Source organism: Diachasmimorpha longicaudata, chromosome 1, assembly GCF_034640455.1.
Source record: "Diachasmimorpha longicaudata isolate KC_UGA_2023 chromosome 1, iyDiaLong2, whole genome shotgun sequence".
NCBI classification, from domain to species: domain Eukaryota; kingdom Metazoa; phylum Arthropoda; class Insecta; order Hymenoptera; family Braconidae; genus Diachasmimorpha; species Diachasmimorpha longicaudata.
In genome coordinates, this window is record NC_087225.1 from 9,501,289 (window position 1) to 9,528,302 (window position 27,014).

At 40.5% G+C, this 27,014-nt stretch overlaps 1 protein-coding gene across 14 annotated transcripts in view; it reads right to left on the reverse strand.

Annotated features, from left to right (window-relative positions):
- Bru3 (bruno 3) overlaps nt 1-27,014 on the reverse strand; it is a 347,812-nt gene that overhangs the window by 39,808 nt on the left and 280,990 nt on the right. For 13 of the 14 annotated variants that reach the window (XM_064116812.1, XM_064116771.1, XM_064116820.1 and 10 more), the window contains 2 exons: nt 17,925-17,973; nt 8,436-8,561 (listed from right to left, as the gene is read on the reverse strand). In XM_064116812.1, the coding sequence (XP_063972882.1) occupies nt 8,436-8,561; nt 17,925-17,973 (175 nt within the window). Of the gene's footprint in view, nt 1-8,435; nt 8,562-17,924; nt 17,974-24,552; nt 25,047-27,014 lie in introns of those variants that run through there. The other variant, XM_064116862.1, reaches the window with a different exon arrangement.

The following is a 27,014-nucleotide window of genomic DNA, read 5'->3' on the forward strand; positions in this document are numbered from 1 at the left end:
AAGATAAACAGTTGACAGTGAGCGTTCGATGGCAGAGGGAGGTGTACGTGGCTTTCTGGAGAGTGGCTAATTAAAGTATTCAACAACTTTTTGGGGGGCTTTTATTTTTAGTGGAGAAATATGAAAATTTGATTATGATAAAAAATTGATGGCGAGAGTTATGGCTCACACATCCGGTATATTTTATCTATTCCATCATCAGCTTAAACTATTCATGAAAGGTCACTCATCCATTATTTTCCAGTTTATGAACGTTAACGTGTCATATAATTTTGCATTTATCATCAAGCCCGGTTGATACATCACTGACATGATCAAACAAATAGGAAATCACTAGATACGAGTCGTAGGACGAGACTGATTGGATTACGTCATGAAAACGAGGGGTTCTGGCCATCAAAGTCGCTCGTTCCCTCGTTCTGGCGTGTAGTGAACCGTTACAACACAGTAGAGGAGTCCTCTAGACACGCGCACATAGCGCCAATAATCCGTAACCCTCTCTGTGCGGAACGCACTGGTCCACCCCAGCCCTTTCGGCTCTGATGCCTTTGCCCATCGTCCCGAAAGCTCCAAAATCTCTTTTTTATTTTCAACTTTACCCTTTATACATCCTCCGTCCGAATATATTTGTGGCGAAGGGTGTCCGAGCATCGATTGCAAACCATCGAATTTCAAACCCCTTTTTAAGCCTCAATGTACTGAGGGTTATTACAGCCTTTGAAGCACTTCCTGGGCGTCTCTTCGGGCTTTTTTCTTTCCTGAGGTCAAATATATTTAGAAGTCCAGGGATTTTGCTCAGGGCTCTGCTCTAAAATGCCATCTCTAGTTTACCTTGAGCTGGGCAAGATACATCTATGTTGTAATGCAATGCGATTCTGGAAAAACCGACTCCATGGTTAATTAATAGTCCTATAAATTCCTTGGTGACTGGTGAATAAATTTGGAAAAATAATTTTTTTCTCAGTGCTGTTGGATTTTTTGGTGCCTAAATCACCATGTTAAATCGTCAATCATCAACGAAACGGGGATTAGCCCTGAAATTTGAACTTCGAGCCTTTCCCATGCCGATTATCGAGTGAATTTATGACCGAAAATGTATGGTTTTTGTTGAGAGAAATTAAAGCCTATAGGCAAAAAATATCCACGACCCTGTAAAAACCCATAGACTCGGTATTAACATTAACATGCACCCTTTCTGTCGCGACGGGAGAGAAAAAAAAAACGGAAGGGCCCCGTATCTCTGCATCTCTGACGTGGTTTGCGATTCGTTCAACTTTTGTGAATACATTCATAACGGACTGTAATAACTGTGTGCACGATTGAGACCCCTGGGGGTAACGAAACAATTACAGAGTCGGTGGGTGTTTCCTCGAGGTGTTTAAAAAGTGACAATATGAATCATTCTCTTCTTATCAATTTACTATAATTTTACATTTTGAAATGCACAATTGGTTGGTTTATAAAATTCAGCAGAATTGAATGCCGACATTTGCATGCGCATAGATTTGATACGCATTTTGGCCAACGGCACCGTGGGGTATCCAAGTAGTTCCCCAATGCGACAAAGTTAGGTAATAGCCGGACTTTTAGATATTCCCCCTCTTTCTTGTCCCTCGTCACACTCACACAGCCATTGATTTTCTCATTTTCGGGGGTTAAGGCTTACTTCCCCCAACGTATAACACTGTTGCCACTCGTATCACTCAAAGCATCTCCAGGGGCCATTGGCCCCTTTCAGAGAGCAGAAACGAAAAAGCCCACTCTAATACCACCATACGGATAGAGAGTAGACGATATGGTTTTCGGGTCAATCAGCTGATTAAAACGAAAATCGCATGGCTAGGGGCAGTAATTTTGATAAAGAAACAAGGTCGCCAAGAATATTCGCATGAGTCTGATCTGCGTTCTAGCCTATAATTTATTGGAATTAATTGGTGGATTTTATCTGATGGATTAAATGTGGTATTATATCGTCATTAAAAGATGGTATATTGATAGGGACTAGAAGTAAAAAAATTTCAACTTTGAAATAATATCACTGGTCAGCCATTACCCTGAATGTTTCCAAACTCGCATAATCGCACACGGATAAGTAGCGAACGTAATGATTTCGATGTACACTGGGATACATAATGCCCAGAGCGTCGGGTAAAACGACACTGTTAGATTATGGACAGAATGTCCGGTCTATTATGTGATAAACATGGACTCCAGATACAGGGTAGTCTGTGAGTTAGCGAACGAACGTTACATAGCTCCATATTTGTGCATCAACGGAGCGCACACCTCTCTCTGGTTACGCGCGATAGACGGAGAGGAGTGAAAGGGACAGAAAGGCGGGCTGTCTGGACACCGAGGGGAATTGTAAAACCCCCTCTTCACCTCCCTTCATGCACAAGGTAAGGGGGAAAATGAACAGCAGAAAGGGGGTTGTTGAGGGAGCTGGAGGAGTATAATACTGTGTGCAATGCATTACGACATAGCTGTGTGGGGCCCACCGTGCTGGCGCCAACGGTGTCCTTCGTAAAATTTCTCGTTATGGTTACGACGAGTCGTTGGTAACAAAGCTACAGCAAAATGTCACCACGATGGATTATTAAATTTCCTAGTGTTACGCATTAGGTCTCTGATGGCTGGCGAATGTCACCAGCGGATGCACTTGTAGCCCCCCCTCCTACCCTTGTCCCATACTTGATGGTCAACCATTTTGAGCTGTCATGAAATTGATCGTTAAAAGGAAATTCTATTCTAGATTTTGAAAAAACATATCGATTTTACGAGAATAATTGGAGTTAGAGGAAAATAATGACGTGTCACCGGTGTTCCACGAATATTCACGACAATACACGGGCATAGTCGAGAGTGAAAATGCGTGAAGTTTGGCGAGTCTCGTTTCACGCTCGACGGCCAATCATTTCAAACTGAAGTTTAAACTCTAGATAAAAAATATACCGATGTGAAGGGACAAATAATGGTTAAACAATTCCACCACGATGGATCATTCAATTTTCTAGTGTTACACATCAAGTTTACGATGACTGGCGAGTGTCACCAACGGATGCGCTCATAGCCCCCTGCCCTTGTCCACCACTTGATGGTCAACCATTCTGAGCAGACATAAAATTGATCGTTAAAATGAAAATTCTATTCTAGAATTTTTTTTTTTATCTATCACTGTGAAAATAATAATTGGGGTTAAAACTAAATAATGACGTGCAGTGTCATTCGTATGTTCACGAGAATACACGGAGATAGCCGAGCACCTTGTCTCTTCCATGATCGTCAACAATTTTGAACTCTCATAAGACAGATGATTGAAAATAAAATTATACTCCAGATGAAAAAAATATACCAAGAGATATCTCAAGAGAACAATTGACTTTCAAACAAAATGATGTGTCAGTGGAGTCACTTGAACGCTAACGAAAATATACGAGAATATCTGAGTGTAAAAGAGGGTGAAGATGTTGTTCCACCCCTGATGATCAATCATTTCGAACTGAAAATGACCTTCTACATAAAAAAATATTAGTCTGAGCCCGAAGACAAATAGCGGTTAGAGAAAATAAAGCTGAGTTTTAAGCTCGAAGAGAAGACGAGTGCCAGTGGCATCAGAAGAACTCATCGGAACATTGCTGGATTGTCCATCATCGACGGTCATCTATGTACATTCGATAAATGTAAAATGGAATTCAATGCTCCGTAATACGCGCCGGTGCTTCAAAATGAACCGAGGATACAGTGAATAACCACAATTGCAATAATTAACGCAGAAATATATTTGATTGGATTACCTTGGGATTTCACGGCTCGGTAAATAATCGTTTGAACGTGCAAAATTGTCGAAAACCTGCTGGAGGGTTGATAGACATTCAACGTTCGACTGTTATTTCAGGGCTTCCAGATGGGAATAAACATGAAATACATAGTATTACGAGCGCCGGAGGAGTGGTAATGATAACGGAGGGAACGTCATTGATTATATTGGTAATAATTCTCAACTGAATTGGGAAGGGAGTCCAGTGGATGATGAGCTTGGAGGCTTGCTGTATAATTACAGTATCAATCCATTTAACCATCGAACCAACGTTGAAAAGTTTCGGGGGGGAATCATAGTTGTGATGGAGATTATCGTCATAATTAATGAGAAAATTGGATGAGCAAATAATAATAATTTGGTAGAAGATTCATTGTGTAAAAAAAAATTTTCTCTCAATTCTGATGGTAATTCTCTAGGGCTTTCAGTGATGCCACTGGCAGCCTCCGATTTCGTCATATTCCGGAACAACAAAAAATATCCGAATGGAGTGAAAAAAATACTGGAAAAAGTGGAATAGCATGAAAATATTGACCATCAGTGGCAAGAGTGAAAGCGAAAAGAGGATTGGTTCAGAGTGGCCTGTTAAGTTGCTTACTGTCCGGTGATTCGATAACAGGGAGCAGAAAGGAGGAGGTGGACGTACACAGTAACGGAGTGGGTAATGCATCGAATGTAAAGGTTGATGGGCAATATGGTGTATTTATGGGAATAACGGAGGGCCAGCACGAAAGAGGGGATCGGAGAAAAGCTTGGCAAAATGCTGCAGGTATGATAGTGCAGCAGGCGGTGCAGCACAGGTCGACGAATCATGGCTGGGTGGGACAATATTGGCGGGGTACCCACTGGTGGTTTATGAGTGTATGCCATTGGCTGTTGTGTCTGCCGTCAATGCTCGGTTGGTAATCGTATTAATATAAGAAGTGCACTGAATGTCGTTGGATATAAAATACTTTGGCTCACTTGAAAAATGGGAAAATATTATCAGACGTATTTTATTACCTCAATGAACATGATCATTATTCGGATCTAATGTTGATGGATCTTATCCGGAAATATCCCTCGGTATTAAATCAAAAGAATAGTGATGCTACGTGGCTGGCATATTGCATTCATTAATCGTGAAGCTGGTAAATCCCACCAGCAGCTGTGGCCTCCACAAACATTTGCTGTGAAAAGGATTAGGCACAGTCTCCAGGAAAGTCTTTAGCTTATTTTCCCTTCACATAATTTTGTACAGGTAAATGATATATCAAGTGACATTTTTCATACTGGATTATGAAATTTGATGGAAGGGCTACAAGTTCAATCCATTCCATCATTTTTGTGAAGCTCGTTGCTGGAGTAGATCAAGTGCTTGATAAATTTCACGTCCGTGATTTCAGTAGGAATGGAGATTTCATTCATAAAACATTGTTTTTGGTGGTACTGATGTTTATCCAATGCGTTTTGAATCTGCTGGTGACACCGAGGTACTGTATTAATCATCAGATAACCCGACGTATACCGTTGATGTGCGCCTCGTAAAATTGGGTTGACAGGTTTGACGGTAACCGGTCCCCTGCATCATCACGTACATCCAGTTATTGATTCGTCATATTTTGCCGATAATAGTCCTGTTAACGAACCTAGGCACGCGACCTATTGATAACGATCGTTAATATCTTCCGTTCATCCAAGAAATAATGGCTAGGGGAAATTCAAAGTATAACGGAGAATCGAGGGCTCTTCCTATCCCCTAATGTTATTCATGGCTGCATTCAGGTTTGCATAACTCGACGATATGTCAAAGCGATGGAAACTTTAGGCGGAGAAGATGAGCAGTCAGGAGTGGGAAAATTTTTCGCGAAATCGCTTCATTATAACAAGAAAATTTTGGTTGCAAAATTATCAATTCGAAGGCTCGGTACCTAATACCCTTTTGTCACGTGAAAAAGGGAAAATACATGGGTGCAGGGTGACCTGAAGACCGACCGCGCAGTGAGCTAGACGTGATATACATTTGAAAGGTTCCAAGTTTAAATCTCGGTCGGGTAGAATGTTGACATTTTATTATTTAAAGTCCTCACTGCACCGCAAATATAAAGTCGAAGAAATAATTCAGACCAGTCTGACATAATAGAAAAAACACTAGTGAAAAAACTCAAAAGTACAGTTCCCACAAATGAAAAAAAAAAATCCTCAAGAAGAGAAGAAGAAAGGAAAAACTTTATAGGTAAGGGTGGATCATGACGCAGCAATTTTGCGTAACGGGTTGCGCAATAGTACTCTTCCCAGGGAAGGGGGTTAATGTTGAAGAGAGATCGGCGTGTGCGCCCGGGGCCAATGTTATTACAACTTAATGCGCTGAATTGTTCCCGCAAGTCCTCGCCCCCATTTATATATATATCCATATATATATATTTCCTCTGAGTTGTGGGGTGGTCCACGAACTAACCCTCTCAACCGTCCCTCACCGAGCTCACCCTCCATCCCAATAAAATCGTCCCCTTTCAACCCCCATACCTCATCTGAACCCTCTCCCATTCTCCCTTGAATAGTATTTTTCGTTCCATTATTCATAAACATTTTATAATCTTCTTACACCAGCGTCGAATTATTACCCACCGTGTATGTAACTTGGCAATTGAAATACCATGACAATTGTATAATGAATTCTCCGTGGACGCATAAAGATTCATAGTGTCTGAAAAAAATGAAAGGATAACTCGAGAAAAGAAAATGTAGAGTGGGAGATGGGGGGAGGGGTAAGAGATGAAAAACACGAATTGAGGGAGAGAGTGAAAACACGAAAATAGGAAAAGATGTCTGAAGTGGAGTTTCGTGAAATGTTCCCCAAGACATACCGGGTAGAGGGGAAAACCCGAGAGCAAAATAATTGGAAGAAGTTTGTCGTTATACGTCGAAAAGTGGGTGGAAAGTAGAGGTAGGAGTTCTCCCTGCTTCTTGAGAGGAAGGGATGACTGTCAGATCCTCTTACGAATCTCTGAGACACTGCGACGATGCCGTACAAATTGGGAAAGAGAGGCGAACTAAAGGGAGAGAGAGAGAGAGAAAGAAAGACTGGTTGGATAGTGTTGAATCGCAAATTCCAACTTTTTTTTTCATCAAATAGAAAAAAACGACACCTTTGATAACTCTCAAAAGTGGAAAAAAGGAGGGTGCAAGATGATAACGAGTTACGGTGTCTTTTTGCCAAAGTTTTATCGTACAGAGTATATTACGAGTTTGTAGTGAAAAATCTCAAGCGTAGGTGGGTGAGGGAAGTAGTTGAATGAATACATGAAGCTCGATCCTCGCCATTACCACGGGGATTAGCTAGTTATGAAACTAACTAGGTAGCTGTCATGAGTTGTACCAGAAGAGGTGGGCATCACCACGGACATCCTGCTGTGAGCCAGTGATGAAATGCTGGTGGAGCCAAAGTTTTCTTCATTCACCCACCTATTCTCGTGGTGAGATATTATTCCAGGGGATAGGGTATTGTGTCGCGAAATTTCCGAGTTTAATTGATCAGGTTGAGGGGATAGGGCCACAATACATATTTCTGAGAGTGACATTTTCTAAAGAAGGTTCGCCATTCAATCACCGTTGGGCAACCGGATGCTGAAAGCTGAAACAAGTACTCAAAACCTTGGGAGAGCTTTTCAGAATGAAAAATAACCTCAAATCTAGCGCTCGAAGCGGCTTCATCCCCAAAGATCTCCGATGCAATTTCCGGGTTAATATCGTCCCCCTCCCCTCCCTTACCTCACCATATCTCTCTCTCTCTCTCTCTCTCTCGCTTCTCGTCAGTTGGGTGGAAATTAGAGGCACGTCGTAGCCATGGAGAGTTTACGGTTAGAGTAGAGAGTGAGATAGGGGTTTGGGTTGAAGCCAATTTATCGTTTCACCTCAAAAGAGGCAGTAGAGTATACGGAAGTGAGTGTGTCATCAGCAGGGGTAAGAGACGGTTTTGTATGGCAGTACTGGCGGAGGTTGTATGCCCAAAGTGAACATAAGAACCAGTTTGGTGAGAGAAATAAGAAGGGAATGAGGCTATAGAGGGCTGAAGGTGTTGGAGAAGAGTGGGAGGATTTTCAGAATTCAGTATGGCTGCAAGGCAATGGTAGAAATGAAGGTAAATGTGAGCGCTGGGCTTGACTCATCTTTGTTCGCGGGAGGTTAATTAGAGAGCCCCAAAGCCAAGTGAAATAACCTACCATCCACCTCATGCAGGCACTAACTTACCTTTCTTCCAACGCCCGACGATATATATTATGGGTATACATTGCATGTCTTGAGGGGCTCTGTATATAGGCAGTCAAGTTCAGAATAGTGTATTTAATTGGAGACATTTTACTCATTGGAGAAGGATTTTTTTTCAATGTATTGTCGGGGTGATTAGCCTTCATTTAACAACTGTCTGAATGACTTTTCTCATTTATCATTGATCTGATAGAGACTTCAGAAAGAATTTGAGATTCAGAATCCTATCGAACTAGAATTCGGACTTGGAATGTTTTCCACCTGAAGTAAGGAATTTACTATGGCCTTTTGATTTACAGAGCGCGAAATTTCTCTAATTTTATTCCTCGACGAAGATTTACAGTAGTAAAATACCAAAAATTTTACTCACCTTTACTCGTACCGTCCGGTCCACGTAGTATAGTGCACTCTTCTATTGTACCAAAGGTAGTGAACAACTGTCGGACATCGTCTTCGGTCTGTTGTTTACTGAGCATTCCCACGAACAGCTTTCTGTCTGTTGATGATGATGGCCATGTCGAGTAGAAATAAATATAAAAAACAGAGAAAGAGAAATGATTCCTTATTAGTATCAGACTCGAATGTTATCAATCATTTTGTTACTTTGTGAATACGTTCAAGAAATGTTAATGCCTTTGATTTATTAAAAAAAAATTAAGGAAACAAAGAGAGCCGATCAATAGACTAACCAAAGATGTACAGAACGTAATCATGAAATAACGAAAATAGAAGACAAACAATATTACGGAAAATAGAGGGCTTTCTGCTAACACCGAGAACGACAAAGTCACACGGTAACACCAGCAATCCACCATCCTAAGAGGGAATTGTTAAATGAAATTAAAAACTTGGAAAAAAAAAATGTCGTAACTTGATGAAAATAAAATAAAGGCATGGGGGATCACGCGTGTGGCGCAGTTTCGCCCAATTAATTGTGCAGTGTGTGCATTACGGGGTAAAACACGTGACACGAATGATCCTACCCATGTTTGTTACAATGTAATACAATAATATAAGGCCACGTGACACTCTGAATTATGCCAACACGTACATCTATAACATCACGGCGAGGCTGCGTGTTATCAGTTTTAGTGATTAATTGAATAATAACGATAATAATTGGATTAAAATTATTAAAAGATGGCTTTTAATTAAAAAAATTGGTAAAGTAATATTAATTTATGTAATTGAATTGAATGTGTCAAATAAATTGCCTTGAAGTTCCGGTGAAAAAAGTGAAAAAAAAAAACCTACACCATAAGCCGATCAATAAAAACAGGGTAGGTGGATAGCACATGAGGTCGCATAAAAATCATTGAGAAAATTAATTCGGAATATGTAGGGGGCAGGTAATGTGGCGATGAGTGTCAGCTTCGAGCGTCGATAATAAATTTAGTTCTTTATTACTCAAGTCTATGGGTATTTTTGACGTCGGGCTATGAAATACTTGAGATACACGTCGTTAGACGATCGAAACGTGACACTATCCAGTGAATTTCTCACACACCATTGTGCGAACACGTGACAACGAATATTTATGCTCAGTTTATTGAACTGCAGCTATTTCTAAATAGTCGATTATTTGATTTAATTTTTGGTTGGACCTGATTGTAGTTTGACGAGAGCGCTGCCACATATTTTTTATGTGAACAATTTCGCACAGAAAATACATAATTTTGCCTAGTGGTTTTCTTAATGAACAAGTACTCTCATCAATTATCATTTGATTATTCTATCAAGTACATAAAGTACCAGTACGTGAACCAATGTCCGTTGCCAAGTATGAATTACTTGTGTTAGTACTTGACAGAAATACTTGGTAGAGGAATTTGTATCAAGTATTCGCATCAAGTATGATGCTCTTGCATCGAATATACCAGCCGAAATGAATAATTAGAAAATCGAAAAATACCGAACCGGGAACCGAATTCGTATCCACAGATTATCACTCGGTAATTTTACCTTTGAGCTACCGATTTCAGTCCTTTCGAATAAATTTCCGATTTCATGAATGCAACTTCGTTCACGTACTTGATACAATTATCATTTCGCTTCTATGTCAAAAGTTCCTTGTATTCTTCATTTTGTCTTGGCCAGATTGTGGTTTTCGAAAGCGCTGTCAGAACATTTTCTCGTACTGTAATTTTGCTTTTCATTGCCTTAGAAATATCTGCGTCATAAAATTCAACTCCTTTCACAATCCCAATGCTTTCATTATATTTAACCATAAAATAAAAATCACCGTGATTTTTGTGCATTTTTAAAAAATACAAATCAATAATTTCTAAACAATGAAAAAACCTAAGTGAGAAGGAGATTCTTTCCAACTATATTTACGTCTAGTTACAATTAAGACAAAGTGTATAATATAAATAATGTCACATCATATTAATATGAATATTTATCATAAAAAATATATTTACATAAGGTGAAATAGATATTATATTCATATAATAATGAATATTGATATAATATATCAAAAACACATCGACAACGAACGAGACAATATAACATCCAACGAGCGAGCCACTATATGGTCACAGCTGTAAAAAAGAGCAAAAAAGGAGTGGTGGTGGGGGTTCAGTGAGACTGGACACGGGGGTTTTTTTTTCAGGTGAAATGACAAAATGGTTGTGTTGTGGTAATCGTTCTTCCTCATACTAATATTTTTTTTTTCACTGCTGGGATTATTCGCGGGGATGATAGAGGAGAAATAGTAATTCGTCAGTTATATCCACGCAACACGATACTTGCAATTAAACGAATCAATAAATAAATATATATTAATATATATATATAATATGATATATGGTAACGAAAAGACAGTGATAAATTACGAAATAATACTCTGTTAAAATCAAAATAGGGGACATAGTCACAATAACGAAACGACAATGGGCTTACTGGAATAAGATGAACCATTTTTTTATGGCACCGAACGTGGACGATAAAGTATTGGCCTCACTTGGTTGATACAAATAGCTCTGGATACCTCGCGAAGTTCGGGCTTCAAGATCCGGCTCTCAATCGAGATGGAAAATTGTTCACTGTTGTTGGGGAGAGGGGGAGAGAATGAGAGAGTTTTTCCACGGTATTTTTCCGTGCAATTGAGATATTGTACGTGTGTCAGAGAGTGTATATGTGAGTCCTGGAAAAAAAGAAGACGATAGGGAGGGGGGAGAGAAAAAAGTGATGTGGTTTGCTTAGAAAATTGTCAGTTTGTGACTCGATTCATATGGGACGAGCGCTGGGGATAATTTTGTTACTTTGAAAAACCAATATCGATTTTAAAATTTTCTCTTAAACATGTATGTTTATCTTCAGTTATACGTGAAGTGGATCGTAATGAAGGTGAATATGAGGAAAGTAAGAGTTGAATATTGAATGATTGTGAATGGAATATGATGATTTGATATTTTGAAGTGATGGAGTGAGGGGTTGGGCGGGATATATAATCACTGGGATGTGACGAATCACAACAATTTAGGAATTTTCTCGATGGGTTTATAATCGGGGTCCGATTATGCTGTGTTACAAGAAGAAGAACGTAGGATATTTGTTGGAAGGAAGCTAGCTATCTCCTGGAAGTCGAAGTTACCTTCAGCAGCCGCCACCGGTGCCTCCTACTTCCAGAAGATGGCACTGGCGCTCCCGTCGTCCATCATGCACTCTGGAATACAGAACAAAAACAAAGATGGCGTTTTTCGGCCAGAGATGGTAAAATTTTTTTTGTCTTTGTCAGTTATATTTTTTCATTTCTTCTTTCTCTTGAGATATATTTTTACTCTCTCCTATCTCACGTATTGTTCTCAATTTATTCTTACGATATTATAATTCCCTGCACTAGCGCTCATTTACATTTTATTTCTCCTGTTACTATTTTTCTTGAAACAAAAAAATAACTAAAGATAAAAAAAAAACAACATGTTTATCATCGCAGGGACGATCGCACGGCGGAAAGATTCTTTGTTCATCTATTTTCTTGCGGTGTGTCCTCCGGTTAATTTACCCCTGAGAGAAGCGTTAAAAATAGGAGAAAAGAAAAATGAAGTCACACAGGGGGATGAAAAGGTTAAAGAGGGGAGAGAGGGGAAGTGGATGAGTCAACCCCTCAAGCTTTTTCTCGTGAAAAATAAAATCTCGTGAAAGCCCAAAGAGTGCACTCTCTCTTTCTCCATCCTTTTTTTTTTCCTCCCTCCCAAGCGGGTAAATAAAAAAAAAGTATATCCGTGAAAAGTACGCAATATCGAGACACAGAGATGGTAAAAGTAATAGAAAAAATATATACCAGAAAAAAAATGAGGAAACTGGAGAATCTCATTCGCTTCCTTTTCGACCTTGTCAACCTTCCCCTCCCCCTTCTCGAATCTACTGTGTAAAACGTGAGCAAGAAGGGTCGAGAGGGAAGCAGGGGGTAAGGGAAAGCATAGGAATAGTAGATTCATGAGAAAGCTTTGGCAAAAAGCCTCCTGCCTTACGGCACTTCTCTCACACGCGTAATAACTTATCCCAAAGGTAGTGCCACCCGAAGTAGCAAACCCAACATAGGGTAAGGGGGAGGCCGAAGAAGAGAGAGGCATCAGAGTGGAGCTAAGAGCGTAAGGGGAAGGTGGTGAGGCTCGTTCCACGAGGTGGCGTAACACCCCCTTTCCCTCGCTCACCCAGCTAGAGGCTCTAGGGCACATTTAAGGATTTGTCTCGGGAAATTAGATTCTCGGCTGACTTGCACCGACGGTCTTACACCCTTACAAACCCATCCCCTAGAACTCTTTTCTCAAGTCTTACATCTCATACCCACTTTTCCGTTCTTATCCTGCCATTTCAACTGCTAGTAGGGAGTATTGGGCCAAGATCTCACCTTTTAAGTCCGGTTCGACCCTATTCATTCCATTTATCTGATTTTTATATCGTACTGACGGAAAATGATTATGGTATTGTCTTTTTCCAATTTCATTCGAGTTTAGTGAACGAGAGAAACTTTTGTACATTCTGAGGATGTGATTTTATGAAGTACCATTTGATGCGAAGCATGAACTATCTCTCAAGCAGAATTCAAGTAAAAAGTCTTACTTGATTTGAAGTATCAAATACCGATATTAAATGCAAGAATTGAATTGAATTCTTTTATGATGGTATGACAATCGAGCTTATATTCTAGAATTGCAACTCTGTAGTTTCTTATCGCAGAGGAAATTGCATGGGTTTGGCAGAATTATGATTGGAATAGTCCAAATAGAGAACCATCCCCCTGAGGAAATTGTCAGTCGAGATGGGGATTATTCTTCGTCAGTTAAAAATTTGAATTTATTTGGCGATATCAATTAAGCGTTGATGGTTTGAAATGAAGCAAAAAGTTTGAAGCCACTGTTAAAAGTTGATATAACAAATGGTGCAAAGAAGATTCTTACTGAGAGACAACGCTCGGTGACCGCCAAAGCCAGGACCAAAGAAAAATTAGCCCACGGGAAATTATCTCTGGCGAGTACATTCTTTTTCTTCTCCTCTTCACTTTTCTCCTTCGCCCATCTCATTCACCCTCTTGAAGCTTGAGAAAAAAAGTTTTAAGCACGTTTGTGGAAGTCAAACGTCCACAAGCGGTGAAGATGGGTGACCAAGAGGAAGGAAAAAGTGGTGGATGGTGAGAGGATGGATAGGAGTAAAATAAGGCTGACGTTGGAGCAATCTTCTTGCGCTGGTCGGTGTTGGTGACTTTAATATTTACGTCAGCACTTTTAGCTGCCGCTTGAGGCCTTGATTCGGCTGGTACATTATGAATAGCGTTACAGAAATGATGAAAAACAAAAGTTTAACCAAAAAATTCACAACCTTCACCACACCCTCAAAAGAATATTGTACTCATCAGCAGAAAATGTGAATCATAATTTTTTTTCTCGCTTCCCCCGCTACCAACTTTCCATAGTTTTATGGCCCTCGACTTCCCCCGAGGATAAACTGAAAGAAACTGGCGAGAAAATTTTCGTGTACATGGGGGAGCCGGAGAAAGTTGGAGTTGGTGGCAACCAAACGTCGGATAACGATAGCTCGATATCAGCCGTCTGTGAAGAGAGAGAGAGAGAGAGATGCATTTATCTTCAGCTAGATGTAGAAGGGGTTATGGGTATCTATAAGAGTACATGGAGTGATGGTCGGAATGTGTAGAGAGGGGAGAGGAGTGAATTCAGTGCTATACACCCCCACATACCCCGCTACCACCGAAGCATCGAAACTTATCTACTTGCTCAACTGACGCTTAGTACTAGCACTAGACTCCGACACTCATCTTATCCAGTTGAGAAGCTTGAACTCTCTGCCTCTCACTCTACTTCCCCCTTCCTAGGAAACCCCCTTGGCAAAACTTCTCACTCCCAATGTACTACTCAATCCGTATCTCCGCCGTTGCTTTTATCCCTTTTCCGTACAGATTTTATCAAATGATCTTTTGAAAATAATCTGAAGATTTTTCCTCTGTTTTTTATCCGCATTGATTCTGGGGCTTACGGGTTCGAGTGGAGGAATCAAGGGACTTATAGGGAAAGTTGGACAATTGCAGAAAGAGAATGATAATGGAACTCGGTGGATCCGTGATGTCAGTTGAATTTTTTCTCAGGATTGACAATCATTTTTTGTATTACTCTTCCAAAAAAATATCTCAATAACGAAATAATTTCTTTCCCCGATATTACCGCCTGATGCGAAGCAGGAAACAGTTATCTGAAGTACCAGTATTACGTATTATTGTTCAGTACTCGGTACGAATCCAAATAAAGTTGAAAAAAAAACAGAAGTTAATTAAGCGGACATTGAATGCATGTCTATCGATTGTCCGTCTGCAGTGCTTACCACTGAGCTGCCCGTGGTAATGCAATAATTTCTTTACGGGGTCATCTTTGGGGTTACGTCCAGTGTAATGAAGCATCCATCCAACATGCGGCAATTAAAGTGTCTACTCTTACTGTGTATCACCTGAGAGGACATTTATTTCAGCGGAATTAAGAGGCCATTAGAATTATGTGCGACTGTTTCACTTGAAGAGATCTGTAAATGATGTAATTAAGCCGTTCAGCCATTGGATAGTCTGAACGACATCCATAAAGGCACGACATTAATGGAAGAAAGCTACAGAAACATCCAGGGAGTGATGAAATTTCAGTTTAGAGTGTGGAATCCGGAAAAAAACAAGACTGTTAAGGGGATGAATTAATTCCTGAGTAGTTTTCATCAAGCGCCGTTCTTTCTAATTGAAAGAACTGAAGGTGTCACTCAGGAATGAGTACGACTGCTCATAATGCTTTGGATATTTTATTTTCGTAACAGATATCAAGGGAGGTTTTCTGTTGGAAATTTTTTCTATATATTCAACTATTATTCCCCATTAACAATAGACTCATTTGCTGAGTTTTCACGTATTGGTCTGGTCACCCCAACTCCAAAACAACGATGCAAAATATGTCATAAAAAATAGTAATCAGGATTGCGCTCAAGCTCGGAAAGTTGAAAAAGTTCAATGAACTCAAATTGAATTTTCGATGCTGCACAGAGGTCACAACCCAAGAGTTTCCATAGGTATACAAAGTAAGATGGTATGAGATACCTTCTCGAGAATATAGGGATGAGTGAGAGAGAGAAGAGACAGGAGGTAAATCGGGTGGATCACTCTACCCGCATCCGCACGTCAAGGCGAGACTTGAGAGAGGGGTCCAGGGCAACCGGAGATTACAATGGCATCTCGTCGAGATTAGCATATGAATTAGGAGTTGCCACCCTTATAACCACCCTCGGTTTTGACCTCCGCCATTCGTGCAGGCTCGTTCTAAACCAACGGGCTGAATCAAGGGGTTCTATATACATCGAGTATTACTCGCTATTCCCCGATGTAAATGTCACCAATTGGCGCGAGATCATCTTGCTGAAGATGTTAGGGCGAATGGAGATGGTTGGACATCAAGAGTATGGTATATGTTCCGGAAAACGTACTATTCCAAAATACTACCCTACACACGGGGAGAATAATATAATTCTACCCATCAAATATTATTCCGATAAGACTTTGAGACAGATTTTTGAAGGGTAATTTCGGGTATTTGGTTCTTCGAGAAAAATATCATTGACAAAATCATATTTCTTTCTCAGTTTAGAAAGTATGAACGACTTTTATGGAGCGAAAGTATCGAGGAGTTTGATTCGAGTGGAAGTACTAGCCGATAGAATGTACCAAATAAAGTGAAACACGTTTGTGAAGTACGGAATACTGAGGGAAAAAAAGCTGAACAACTCTAAAGCTGTCGAAGTCGAAATTGAAATCTTATCCTCCGGTTGCCAATGTGCAGTGCTGGCCACTGAGTACGAATTATTTAAACAAATTTAGTGTAATTTGATGCCAATGGATTCTCGTTCCCATTAATAGATGGATGGTAGGTTATGCTTCACCCTCTCAGGGGGATCAGACTAGGGAGTACTTAGTATCGCGAATGCCTGTAGTAATGACTCCCCGCCGTGCGAGTGCCTAAATTATCTTAATGTATATTTAACAACTAGCTTATTGATACGTGCCATCACTAATACTCTATAAAGAAATCAGAATTTCACATTGAGAAGATTATTCTCAAGTGGAGAGGGATAATTTTTCAATTTAAAAATTTTTCATTTCTTCGGAGAATTCTAATGTATTACCTTTTGCTTTATTTCTGACAAATTATTATTACTATTTCGTACAGATGGATTTATCGTCGACTTTTATAGTCATTCGTAAGATCTGCATTGCAAAAGAGGCTTCAAGTCTATTTCTCAGGGGATTGACGCCACGAGTAGAACTGTCCCTGGGGATATAATATATAGTACAACCCTAAGGCTTATCGATAAATCATTTCTGCAGACGCTTCGCAGTAATATGGATCAATAAAATGAAAGAACTTCTCTCGTATTTTTTTTTTTTTATCTTTTCGTGCTGGATGAATGTAGAGATAAATAAAAGGGAAAATATAGCCGGACGGAGTTTTTAGTGTTTTGTTTTAGCACTGCAAAAACAAGGTCACCGTGTTTTTCAATCGGCATTTGTGAAAATAATAAAAGAAGAAACAATAGTGAGCTTATTTGTTGAATAATGTAATTGTGTCAAAGTGAAAGACACTTTCAACTTTTTAATGATTCACGGCCTTACGATGAAATACAAGCTAATACACTTTACTTGTTTTTGAAGTTTGCATTAAATTTCAATTTGCCTCACTCTTGGAAAAAAAAAATGAAATATTTATGATGCATAATGATATATTTATGCCCGAGAGAAAAAAAGAGAATTGGTTATATCGAGGTACGATCATACTCTGGAATCCTCTCAATCTTTGCCGCCCTCTTGAAACGATTCAATCAGCCACCATGGGGTGGCGGGAGGGGGGTGGTAAAAGTAGGATATAAAACTCGCTGGCTGGGCTCCAAAACCAGAGAGATGAGATATTTAGGGTACTAGGGCCGTATTCCACTGATGATGCAGAATGTTGTAAAGGAACAGAGGGAGTAAAACATTTCCAAATGAAGGAAAAAAAATAATAAATGAAAAAAAGGGGAAATGGAAATTGAGGGAAAATGCTCAATATCTGAATGAGGAGAATAATTTATGATTTTTAGTTTTCAAATTGTAGAAACAGACGATTCCATTCAGCTCTTCGTATTGATTGCACCTCGATATTACGTTTGTGAAATATTAATGCCAAATATACGGGTTCAGTTATTAATTTTGAATAAACTTTATTGATGACTGAAAAGTTGAGTTTGATATAATTACACGATGATAATGAACAAGTGATTCAGTAAAATATTGATTAGTGGTGCGTGGGTGGCTTTTAATTTCAGCCGTATTTCTCACCTCCGCGGCTTTCACTGTCCGCCGGCTTGACTTGAATAGGACGGTTCATCTGAAAAAAATAAAATAAAAAATCGATTAGAGTCGATCAAATTGTATTCTCAGTTTTTTAATTATTTCATCGCACTTCAAAGAACTTTCTGTTCCATTAATTTTTCGCGGATATCTCAGAGCACGATAGAGAGAAATTCGGAAATTTACGCGGCTGGATCTCGATACCCATTTAAAAAAAAATCGCTGTCTTCTTTGTTCTCGAGACTGTCAAACTTTGACATGAGACAACCTCCGGAAATCCTCGAGACTATGGGTAGGTGTCATTATTTGTTGGTTTATACTCGGTTGGTACGAGCGAAGTAGGCAATATGAGAATTGGAGAAGGGAAAATACAAGGAAAGGAAGGGGGATGAGGTTAGGGTTGAGTAGTGAGGGACGGTAGAAATGGCGTGTCCATAACGTCCAGCCCTTGTCAGTGAAAACCTCCATAGTATGTTAGCCAGTGGTTTGGCGGACGTTTCTGGTGCTGACAGAGCCAGTATTGCCAGCAGTCTGCCCAGGGGGCCTTCAACTTCGCCATTCGCATCCCTTATACATATAGTCAAAAGCTTGCCAGGTTCTAGGCGTCTATATTCCCACAGGCAAGAGACCCTCGTCTACACCCCCTCAGGAGTGTCCAACGACCACCAGAAACCCGACAAGAGAAAGAGACAGAGAAACAAAAAAAAAAACAAATAACATTGTTTATTTGTCGTACGACGAGATGCTGTTCTATCCGCAAGAGAGGACAACGCTTGTGGGCAAAAGACTCCTCTCGTTTTAACCCCGTGAGAATAAGGGCTCTCCAATATAAGGGATGCATGATTCATGACACCAGGGAGGTACCATTCCATTCTGAGGATATTCTTCGATACCGTACAAGGTTATTCTGTGTCTCTGTACTTCGCGTTTGTATGCATCCAATGTCCCTCTTCAGCATCCGTGGGATTTATAACTCATTCCTCCTGCGGATACCTTCTGTTTGGTTTATTTGGTTGGAAAATCAACAGGGCTGAGGGCATTTGTTGTTTCCTCCCAAGACAATTCTACCGGGGCATGATCTCATCGAGACAATGCATGACTAATTTGACAGTATTGTCGCTCGGAACAGTTTGACTATTCCTCGCTTTGAAATACCATGATATTTTCATAGAATATTTGAGCAAGAAAGCCAACCATCCCCACCATAAATCACTAAAATCCATCAATACTGATGGCTTTTCCTCAAAATCACGATGATTTTTCCAAACTCTTTATCATCCAGCCAGGAATCACAAAAACCATTACTGCTATTTTATATTGCATGGTCACGTATCACATGCCGAGTTACTGGGTCGTATATTTAAAAAAAAAAGGGTAAGAGGATAGAAGCGTGCCGGGGGCATCGCTGCAATCGCGGAAGTCAACGCTAAATGGTAGATCGCTTCAAGCGCTGTCCGGTCAGTTAGGAAATGAAAGTTTGAATTAAGTATTCAACCTCCATGGGATTTATGACTCATTTTTTTCTATGGAAATGCCTTTTTCCCTGGTTTATTTATTCGGGAAATCAACAAAACGAGAGCTGTCTTCCCATCCAAGACAGTTTTACTGTGGCATGACTAGATCGAGACATTGCATGGCAAGTTTGATAGTATTAAGGTTTATGATTGTTGGGTTGCATCTTCCTTTGAAATGTCTTCGTGCCTTTATCGAACAATTGACCAACAATAATAATATCGCTCGATTTCCCCAGTATTGACGGCATTTGATGAAAATCATGATCATCTTCGCAATCTCCTAAACATAAAGCTGTGAATTACAGCAGCCATTACTGGTCCTTAATATTCTATGGTCAGCTATCATGTACCGGGTTACACTACGGGAGAGGAAGAGGGGAGATATGGAAAAGGGGTAGAAGGATAGGAGTGTCCAACGTCGTCGGAATCGCGAAAGCCAAAGCTAAAGGGGTAGATCGCTTTAAGCACTGTCCGGCCGGTCAGGAAATTAAAGTTTGACTCGAGTACCGGCCATTAGGCGTTTGTTGTTGGCCGCGTTGTCAGGGTAACGTTGTCGGGGTGCTCGTAGATACCGGAATTGAGATACGCTTTGCCACCCTTCCTATTCCTCCCCTTACTCTACCTACCTCTCCTCATCACCCTTTATAGTTCTAACCTACCCCCTCAGCTATTCACACGTCCCGGCCAAGTTGAGCGGGCATTGCACAATAGCAAATGTCGTCGACTGCTGATGTGTATGTATGGGTCAGTGTCATCAAGATAGAACTGTAGGCATCATCCACCATGACTAGTGGATTTCAGCGTTGACGTATCCGATAAACCGACAAATTGATTTCTCTCCGAGTTTTCCGTCATCGTATTTGATCGGTGCTTTGTGATTAAGGTAATAGACCATGATTTGGAGTTTTTCCGAATCCGCAGGAGCTAAGAAAGCGTGGGTGAATGATGACTGGAATTTGGGGGCTGATCATGGTAAAATTGAATACAGAATTGATGATTCGGAAATTGAATAAGCTATCAGGTAGCCCTGGGCTGATGCGGCAATCAATAGCTCCGATTGAAGATAAGAGTTATCAACATTCCCAACCTCTCCAATGCATGATATATGGAGAGTCCCCAGCTCCAATGGACTTGCATAACTGTATTCATTACGTCATGAAAACTCAAAGGCTTTTAATGACAAATAGAATTGGAATGTTGATATTCTCTGATGAATGACACAATTGCGGAAAATCGGATGATGCGATAAAACGAATTGGAGTGTATTCCCCAGTGATATAATCCCCTGACTTTTGGTGCAGTGGATTATGGTGTGCCATGTGACGAGACAAACCATTGAAATTCAGAGCACGACAAAACGCCGTATGTGCAGCATCAATGCTGAGCCATTCTCGTTTTGGTATGATCTAAGAGATTCGTGTGTGGAGGAACGCAGAGTTGGAATGTTCAATGGGGGGTTTGGCGCCATCGTTAACGCAGCTAATTTGTCGAATGTTCCAAAGCAAATGCAGTTCCTCTGTTCCCTATTGGTTTGAGGATAGCGGTGGAGTGCTGGATCTCACTAGGCATTGGCTGTGGGTTTTAGCAATGGTTTGGTATATAGGTGGATATAGAGTAGACATACGAGGGAGGTGGGTAAAGGAGATGGAAAGCTTACTAACGGATTAGATCCGAATGGATTCCGACCAGGGCTAATTGGCGAAATAATTGAAACTCGGGAATTAATTCTGGGGCATATACACGCATACTCGAACCCTTTCCACTGGGTTCTCACCACCGATCACCCAGTGACAATTGATATTTGATGATATCGGTGTAAACGGAATGTGTCATCAAGTATTATCGTCGCTTGAAATCTAATAAATTCTCCGTGCTATCGAATTTTGGCTGGTATGCGAAGATAGGAACGACAAAAAATCATATAAAATGTTCTAAACTATCGGCACAATGGAGAAATCTTTATTTATGGGCATCAATCATGGCTAAACCGAAAATTCAAACTCCAATCGAAGAACAGGACGAAACTTAACCTCGGGAGTAGGTACACACAAACAACACAAGTCACTGGGAATCTTCTTTTCCTTCTTTCATAAATCTATCATAAAATTCCGTTTCCATTCTGCGGAGAAAAAGTTTCTTCCAGCGTTGGGTAAGAAGAGAGTTAAGTATAAGGTTACGTAAAAGCGTGAAAGAAGCAGAAGATCGCGTCATGTTCCGCCTGGGAGTTTTCGTGAGAGAGTAGTAACTTCTCTTCTTTTTTTCCCCTTCTCTTTCAACGCATACTTTTTTCTCATTCACTCGGGAATTTCGAAATTTTTCCCTCTCCTTGTGTAATAAAATTTCATTCGGGTTTCCTCTGCTTTTATGTCTGTTCATGTATTTATTACGAAAAAAAAAAAATGATTAAAAATTTGTTCGCAGAAAAAAATGCTTATGCTCTCAGATTCCTCTCATTTCATTGTTTTTTTTGGCCACTCATACTTTCTGGTCGTTTTTTCATGACATGGTATAGCTATCGCTGACCACCGGGGCCAGTTCCTGATTCGCGGAGTCACGTTAAATCCCATTGGGAATTAAATGTCAAACGTCAATTCGCATCTCTGGGTGCTTTCAACGAGACTACCACACCATTCCAATACAGTGTTACAAAGTCCTGGGTAAAATAGGAGGAATGGGAGGACACTGATGTTGGTGAGGCCAGCTGGCGCCGACGGTCCGCCACAAACATTGGAAAAATGGTGGCGATTCGATTACGGCCACCTCGACAATTCCAGCCCTCCCTCTGTTCCTCCTTTACCCTTCAGTTGGACCAACACATACCTCCGACGACATAAGTTTACGGCGGCTATACGCCGAGGCGCCGGCTTCAGCACAAGCACTCTTTGGAATCCTTATTCATCCCTTCCGTTCTCCACTCTTTTCCTCTTCGATTCCCTTCTCTCTGCCTTACCCTCAAGACCAATGTGTCTTTCGCATTCTCTCCCTACCTCCTCACAGCCCTCTTTCACTTCCCCTCCCGTTGAGCTAACGGTGATTTATCGCAATTTCAATATTTTATTTATCGTTTTCTTCCTGATATTTACTGGAGTTTTATTTTACTTTGAGAACACATACGGGTAATGGGAAGTCACTGGATCCTGGAAGATATATCTGGGAAAAAATGTACCGAGGATGAATCATTTTTCTGGTTTTTGAACTTGCGGGAATGAAGGAGAGATCATACATTTTGTTCCATCTCCAGTGTTAATCAGATGCGCTCCGTGTCGTCGATCATCGAAGCTAATCATAATGTCGTCCATCAATATATTTCATTGTCTTCCAAATACGTTTAAACAATTGGTTCATAATGTTTTTTCATTTTTTTTTCTAGATATTGCCGACCTCATCTTGACCAGGTTTCGAATTGGAAACTTCATGACTCAGATGGTCAGTCACTACTCATCTAGAACCGAGTTCGGCTTCACGTAAGTGATGAATCTTTTTTTGGGTGTAATGACCTCAGTAGCTCCTCTATAGCTAGGAATATTGCGAATAGATATCTTCTAGTTGACTTGACATTAAGCGTCCTCTCCTAGCGTCAGATTATATCTTCCTGATTTTTCACGATTACATTTCGCATATCGGGCGCGAACAATCAAAGGAACTCATTCAAAATCAGATGATACATTCGAACATCTAGTTATTGGAGAGGGGGCTGAATATTCCCAGTTTAACCGGAAAGATTCATCGGCGGACACCCGCCACGTCGTATTCTATTCAATTTTTATCGAATAATTTCACAATGGAATGGATTGGGAATCCAGTCATCCGACTACTGTACATACACGCTGGCATTACTACACGCTTCTATGCACCGTCACATAACTGTGCATCGCGTTGCATTAATTGAAGCTAGAGCGCGCGCATATCACATCAGCACCCCGGCGCCGGCGTCTCGTGAGAATGTAGCACGTGTATACCCTGCTCACCGCGCTAAGGCCGGGGTAAACTTGTGTACATTCACGCTACAATGAAAATGATAACTCGTATAACTCAAACGCATTTTCAAATGATGGGTATTTCCGGTCATGTACATAATTTTCATGAAAATAATGTTTTAAACCAGTGAATATCAATTATCTCTGGTTATAAGAGGAACCATTTAACGTCAGTATCGGTCAAGACCTGCGGCAAGCAACTTTCCCGGGGGTAAAACGGATTGTTTGTAGTTTAATATCTGAAAAACATTTGATCTCGTTGGAGTGCACAAAATTTAGGCAATTATTGTAGTAATTCTACAGAATATTTGAACGTTAGAGTGGAATCGAAAGTCAACAAGAAACAATTCACCCCAACCACTGCCACCACATCCCCCCAGCTGAATGCAATATATTTGCATTCAAGATCACCGGACCGTGTGGTCAGTCTTTTTGACAGCCGGTCCAATCGTATTTTTTTTTTTATGCAACGTGTGAAAGAGGGAAAAAAAACAAACAGCTAAACTATATAGAGCGACGCTCGAATTCAGCGTGGAAAATGTTTGGTAAAAAAAAAACGCGTGATAAAAGCCTAGAAATTTGCAACAAAATGTGAATGAGTTCAAAGAATATTCAGGGGATTTCAATGCACGGTATTTCGTCCGAGGATATTTCAATGTTACTTTTTTAATTTACAATGGCTAATTATGAATGCAAAAGAAAAATTGTAGATACTTGTGCGTGGTGGATGAGAGCAGCTGCAATTTTCCCCATAATGCATGAGGAGACATTGGAATTGGGATAGAAGAGGCAAATGACACGAAAGGGCGGTATTCAGTGGTGGTTGGGTGGGTAAAAACAAGTGAGGGGAGAACATGAAAAAAATGGTGTAGGTGAATGGGGGAGAAAATGAGGTATTGCGTAACATGTGCTCAGCGAAAAGGAGGCACGCGATGAAGACATGCGTTCAATGTTTATATATACACTCAACATCGAATGTACGTCAACTACACTCCCCATCCTTGAATATTATAAACAATCTCATGAGATACCTAAAGGACAGCCCCAGAGTGCACAGTTCACCTACAATTTTTTTCAACTTTTCAATCCGAAAGATAACAATTGAATATTTAAACCTGAACTCACCATCTGAAGGTCGTTCCGATGCGACGGCACCATTTCCACAATATGAACCATTGGTAAAAAAAACGAAATATTACCGGTGAATTGCGTTAAATTTAAATATTAAATTTAAATAATCCTATCGTATGTTCAATGACTAAACTACAGCACCGCGAGAAATAAAAACTTTCTGAATTATCACTTATCAATCACTTCCACAAACTAAAATAATAATAATAATAATGATAATAACAACTTAGAAGTTCAGAAATTCCTTTATTGGCACGAATTCTCGTCAATAATTTCCAACTAAAACCAATTGCACGATTGTTTCAACTCGATTAAAGAAAAAATAAGTTTAAAAACAATATTGACTAGAGTTATCGTACGGTTAAATACGAATGGGATATTGGTAACCAGTGGTACGTTATGAAACGCGTCAGCGGAGCTGTGTATGGAATACAGGAGCTATAGATAAAACCCCCAACGCAGCTCGTCCGCGACTGATTCCCCAGGCCTACACGCACCCTCTAGTTTTCGCTCCCCCTTTCGCATCCCCCCAGCGTTGTCCTCCTCTCCACCCTCCCTCCCCCCCACGCCCCACCGGCCACTTATTCCATCTCCCTTTCACCCCCTCTAGCTCTCTTTCTCCCGACTGTCACGTTCACTCGCGCTCGTTTCACCCTCCCCTCTCTCACTCAGGGGAGAGTGTGGCGCTGCCGCGTGCGGCAACCTTCGAGGCGCCCCTCTCTCCACTCGTCCCTCGGCTTTTGCGCGCCCTTCTGTGCCCGCTACAATCCCCCTTCTCACCCCTCACCCCACTCCCGACCCTGGCAATTCCTCGCCCCGTTCAGCCCTTCGTCCATCACGTCGACCATACAGCTCCGGTGGGGTTCTCTCTACGCACCCCGCTGATACCCACGCACCCTCTTTCTTTCACTTTTTCGCTGTCTTTTTTTTCTCCCCGTGTCCGTGGGCTTGTCTTTTTCTAGACGTATTTGGAGCCCCAGAGCCGCGGACGAGTATCGATGAAGCTTCTGCGGATACACTGGGACCAATGAAACGGCCGATGAGTATATCCCCCCTTCCCCCGATAAAAGTGAGACGCTGGATGGAAAAGGGGACAAGAGTTATAAGAGGGGTGAAAGTAGGTGACGCTATTTACGCGATGAACGGGTAAACAGAGGCTGGATCTGATCAAAATTTTGGTTTTCATATTTTTTTTTTCTTCATGTAGGGAATTATGAAGAGAACGATGGGTTACGCTTGGATGATTTTTTAGGGATCAGTGAAATTGATTTTGTGCTTTGACGTTTTATTTCTTCATTGAGAATTTTGTTTTTCATCTTTTCCGTTTTTTCGGGTGAGATTATGGGAGAGACGAGGAAAATTGGGGACGAGAGGTAGCGAAATAAATTAGAAGATTCGATCGATGGAATTTTATCGTAGGAATATTGCCACAGTCTTATCTCTTATTTCCGCTTCGAGAGTATAGCTGCTCACAGAGGATTCTACCCCCTTTATTCCCAATCAATACTTTATGTATGTAGCATGAAGATTTTTTGGTTGGAGGTTAAACAGAATAGCAGGGAGCGGTTGAAACAAGGAGCTATCGTGCTCTTTTTTCTTCTTTGAGAAAAAAAAAAATGTTTCAAGAAATTCGGTAAATTCTTCCGCAACTTTGGGGGTTGTGTTATCGCGAGTTGTTCCTACAGAAAAAGTACTTCGGGGTTTTCACAGAGTCAAAGTATGAAAGCGTCCGGAAATTGTTACCAGTCTTTTTCCTTCTTTGGAGACTTGAAAAATTTACTGAACGCAAGAATGTGAAATTATAGCGAAGTCTTTATGGGGACTAGTCTTTCTATCGTAACATTAGAATAGAAAACCTACGTGATTTTCTTTCAATTTTAATCTTGAATTTGGATTTTTTATATTTTTCTCATTTTTAAACTCCTGAATCGTGCGATAATTGAATACTTAGTAATAGGATACAAAATTTTCAGGGGAATGAGTGTTATTTATTTTCGATTTCATCCACAATTTGATATATTCCATTTTTTTTAACAGCAAATAGAGCAGAGTTTGACAATTGACTTAACATTTTCATTAAAACATGGATATGCGATTTCACGTTACCGTCAACTGTCCATTACTTGAAAGTTCAAGGATAAATGAACCAGAATAATTCGATTCAAATCGCCAAAATGCTTCAGAATTTCACTGGAACTGTAATGCGACAAAAATTTCTGAGGGAGCCTAGGATTTCATTAAAAAATTTTCAGCATCAAAGTGTTTTATTCCCTCCCATTACTATTACACGCATCTTTCAGTGGACACTAGAATCAGAAAAAAACGGTAATTTCCTTGTTCGCACCGTTGAACGACAAGTACCGCACATGTGATTTCTATCAGTAAAAGTGAAATGCATTGGAGTATAAATGGCAAGTGTGACGCATTACCCACCTAACTACACCTAGCAATATATG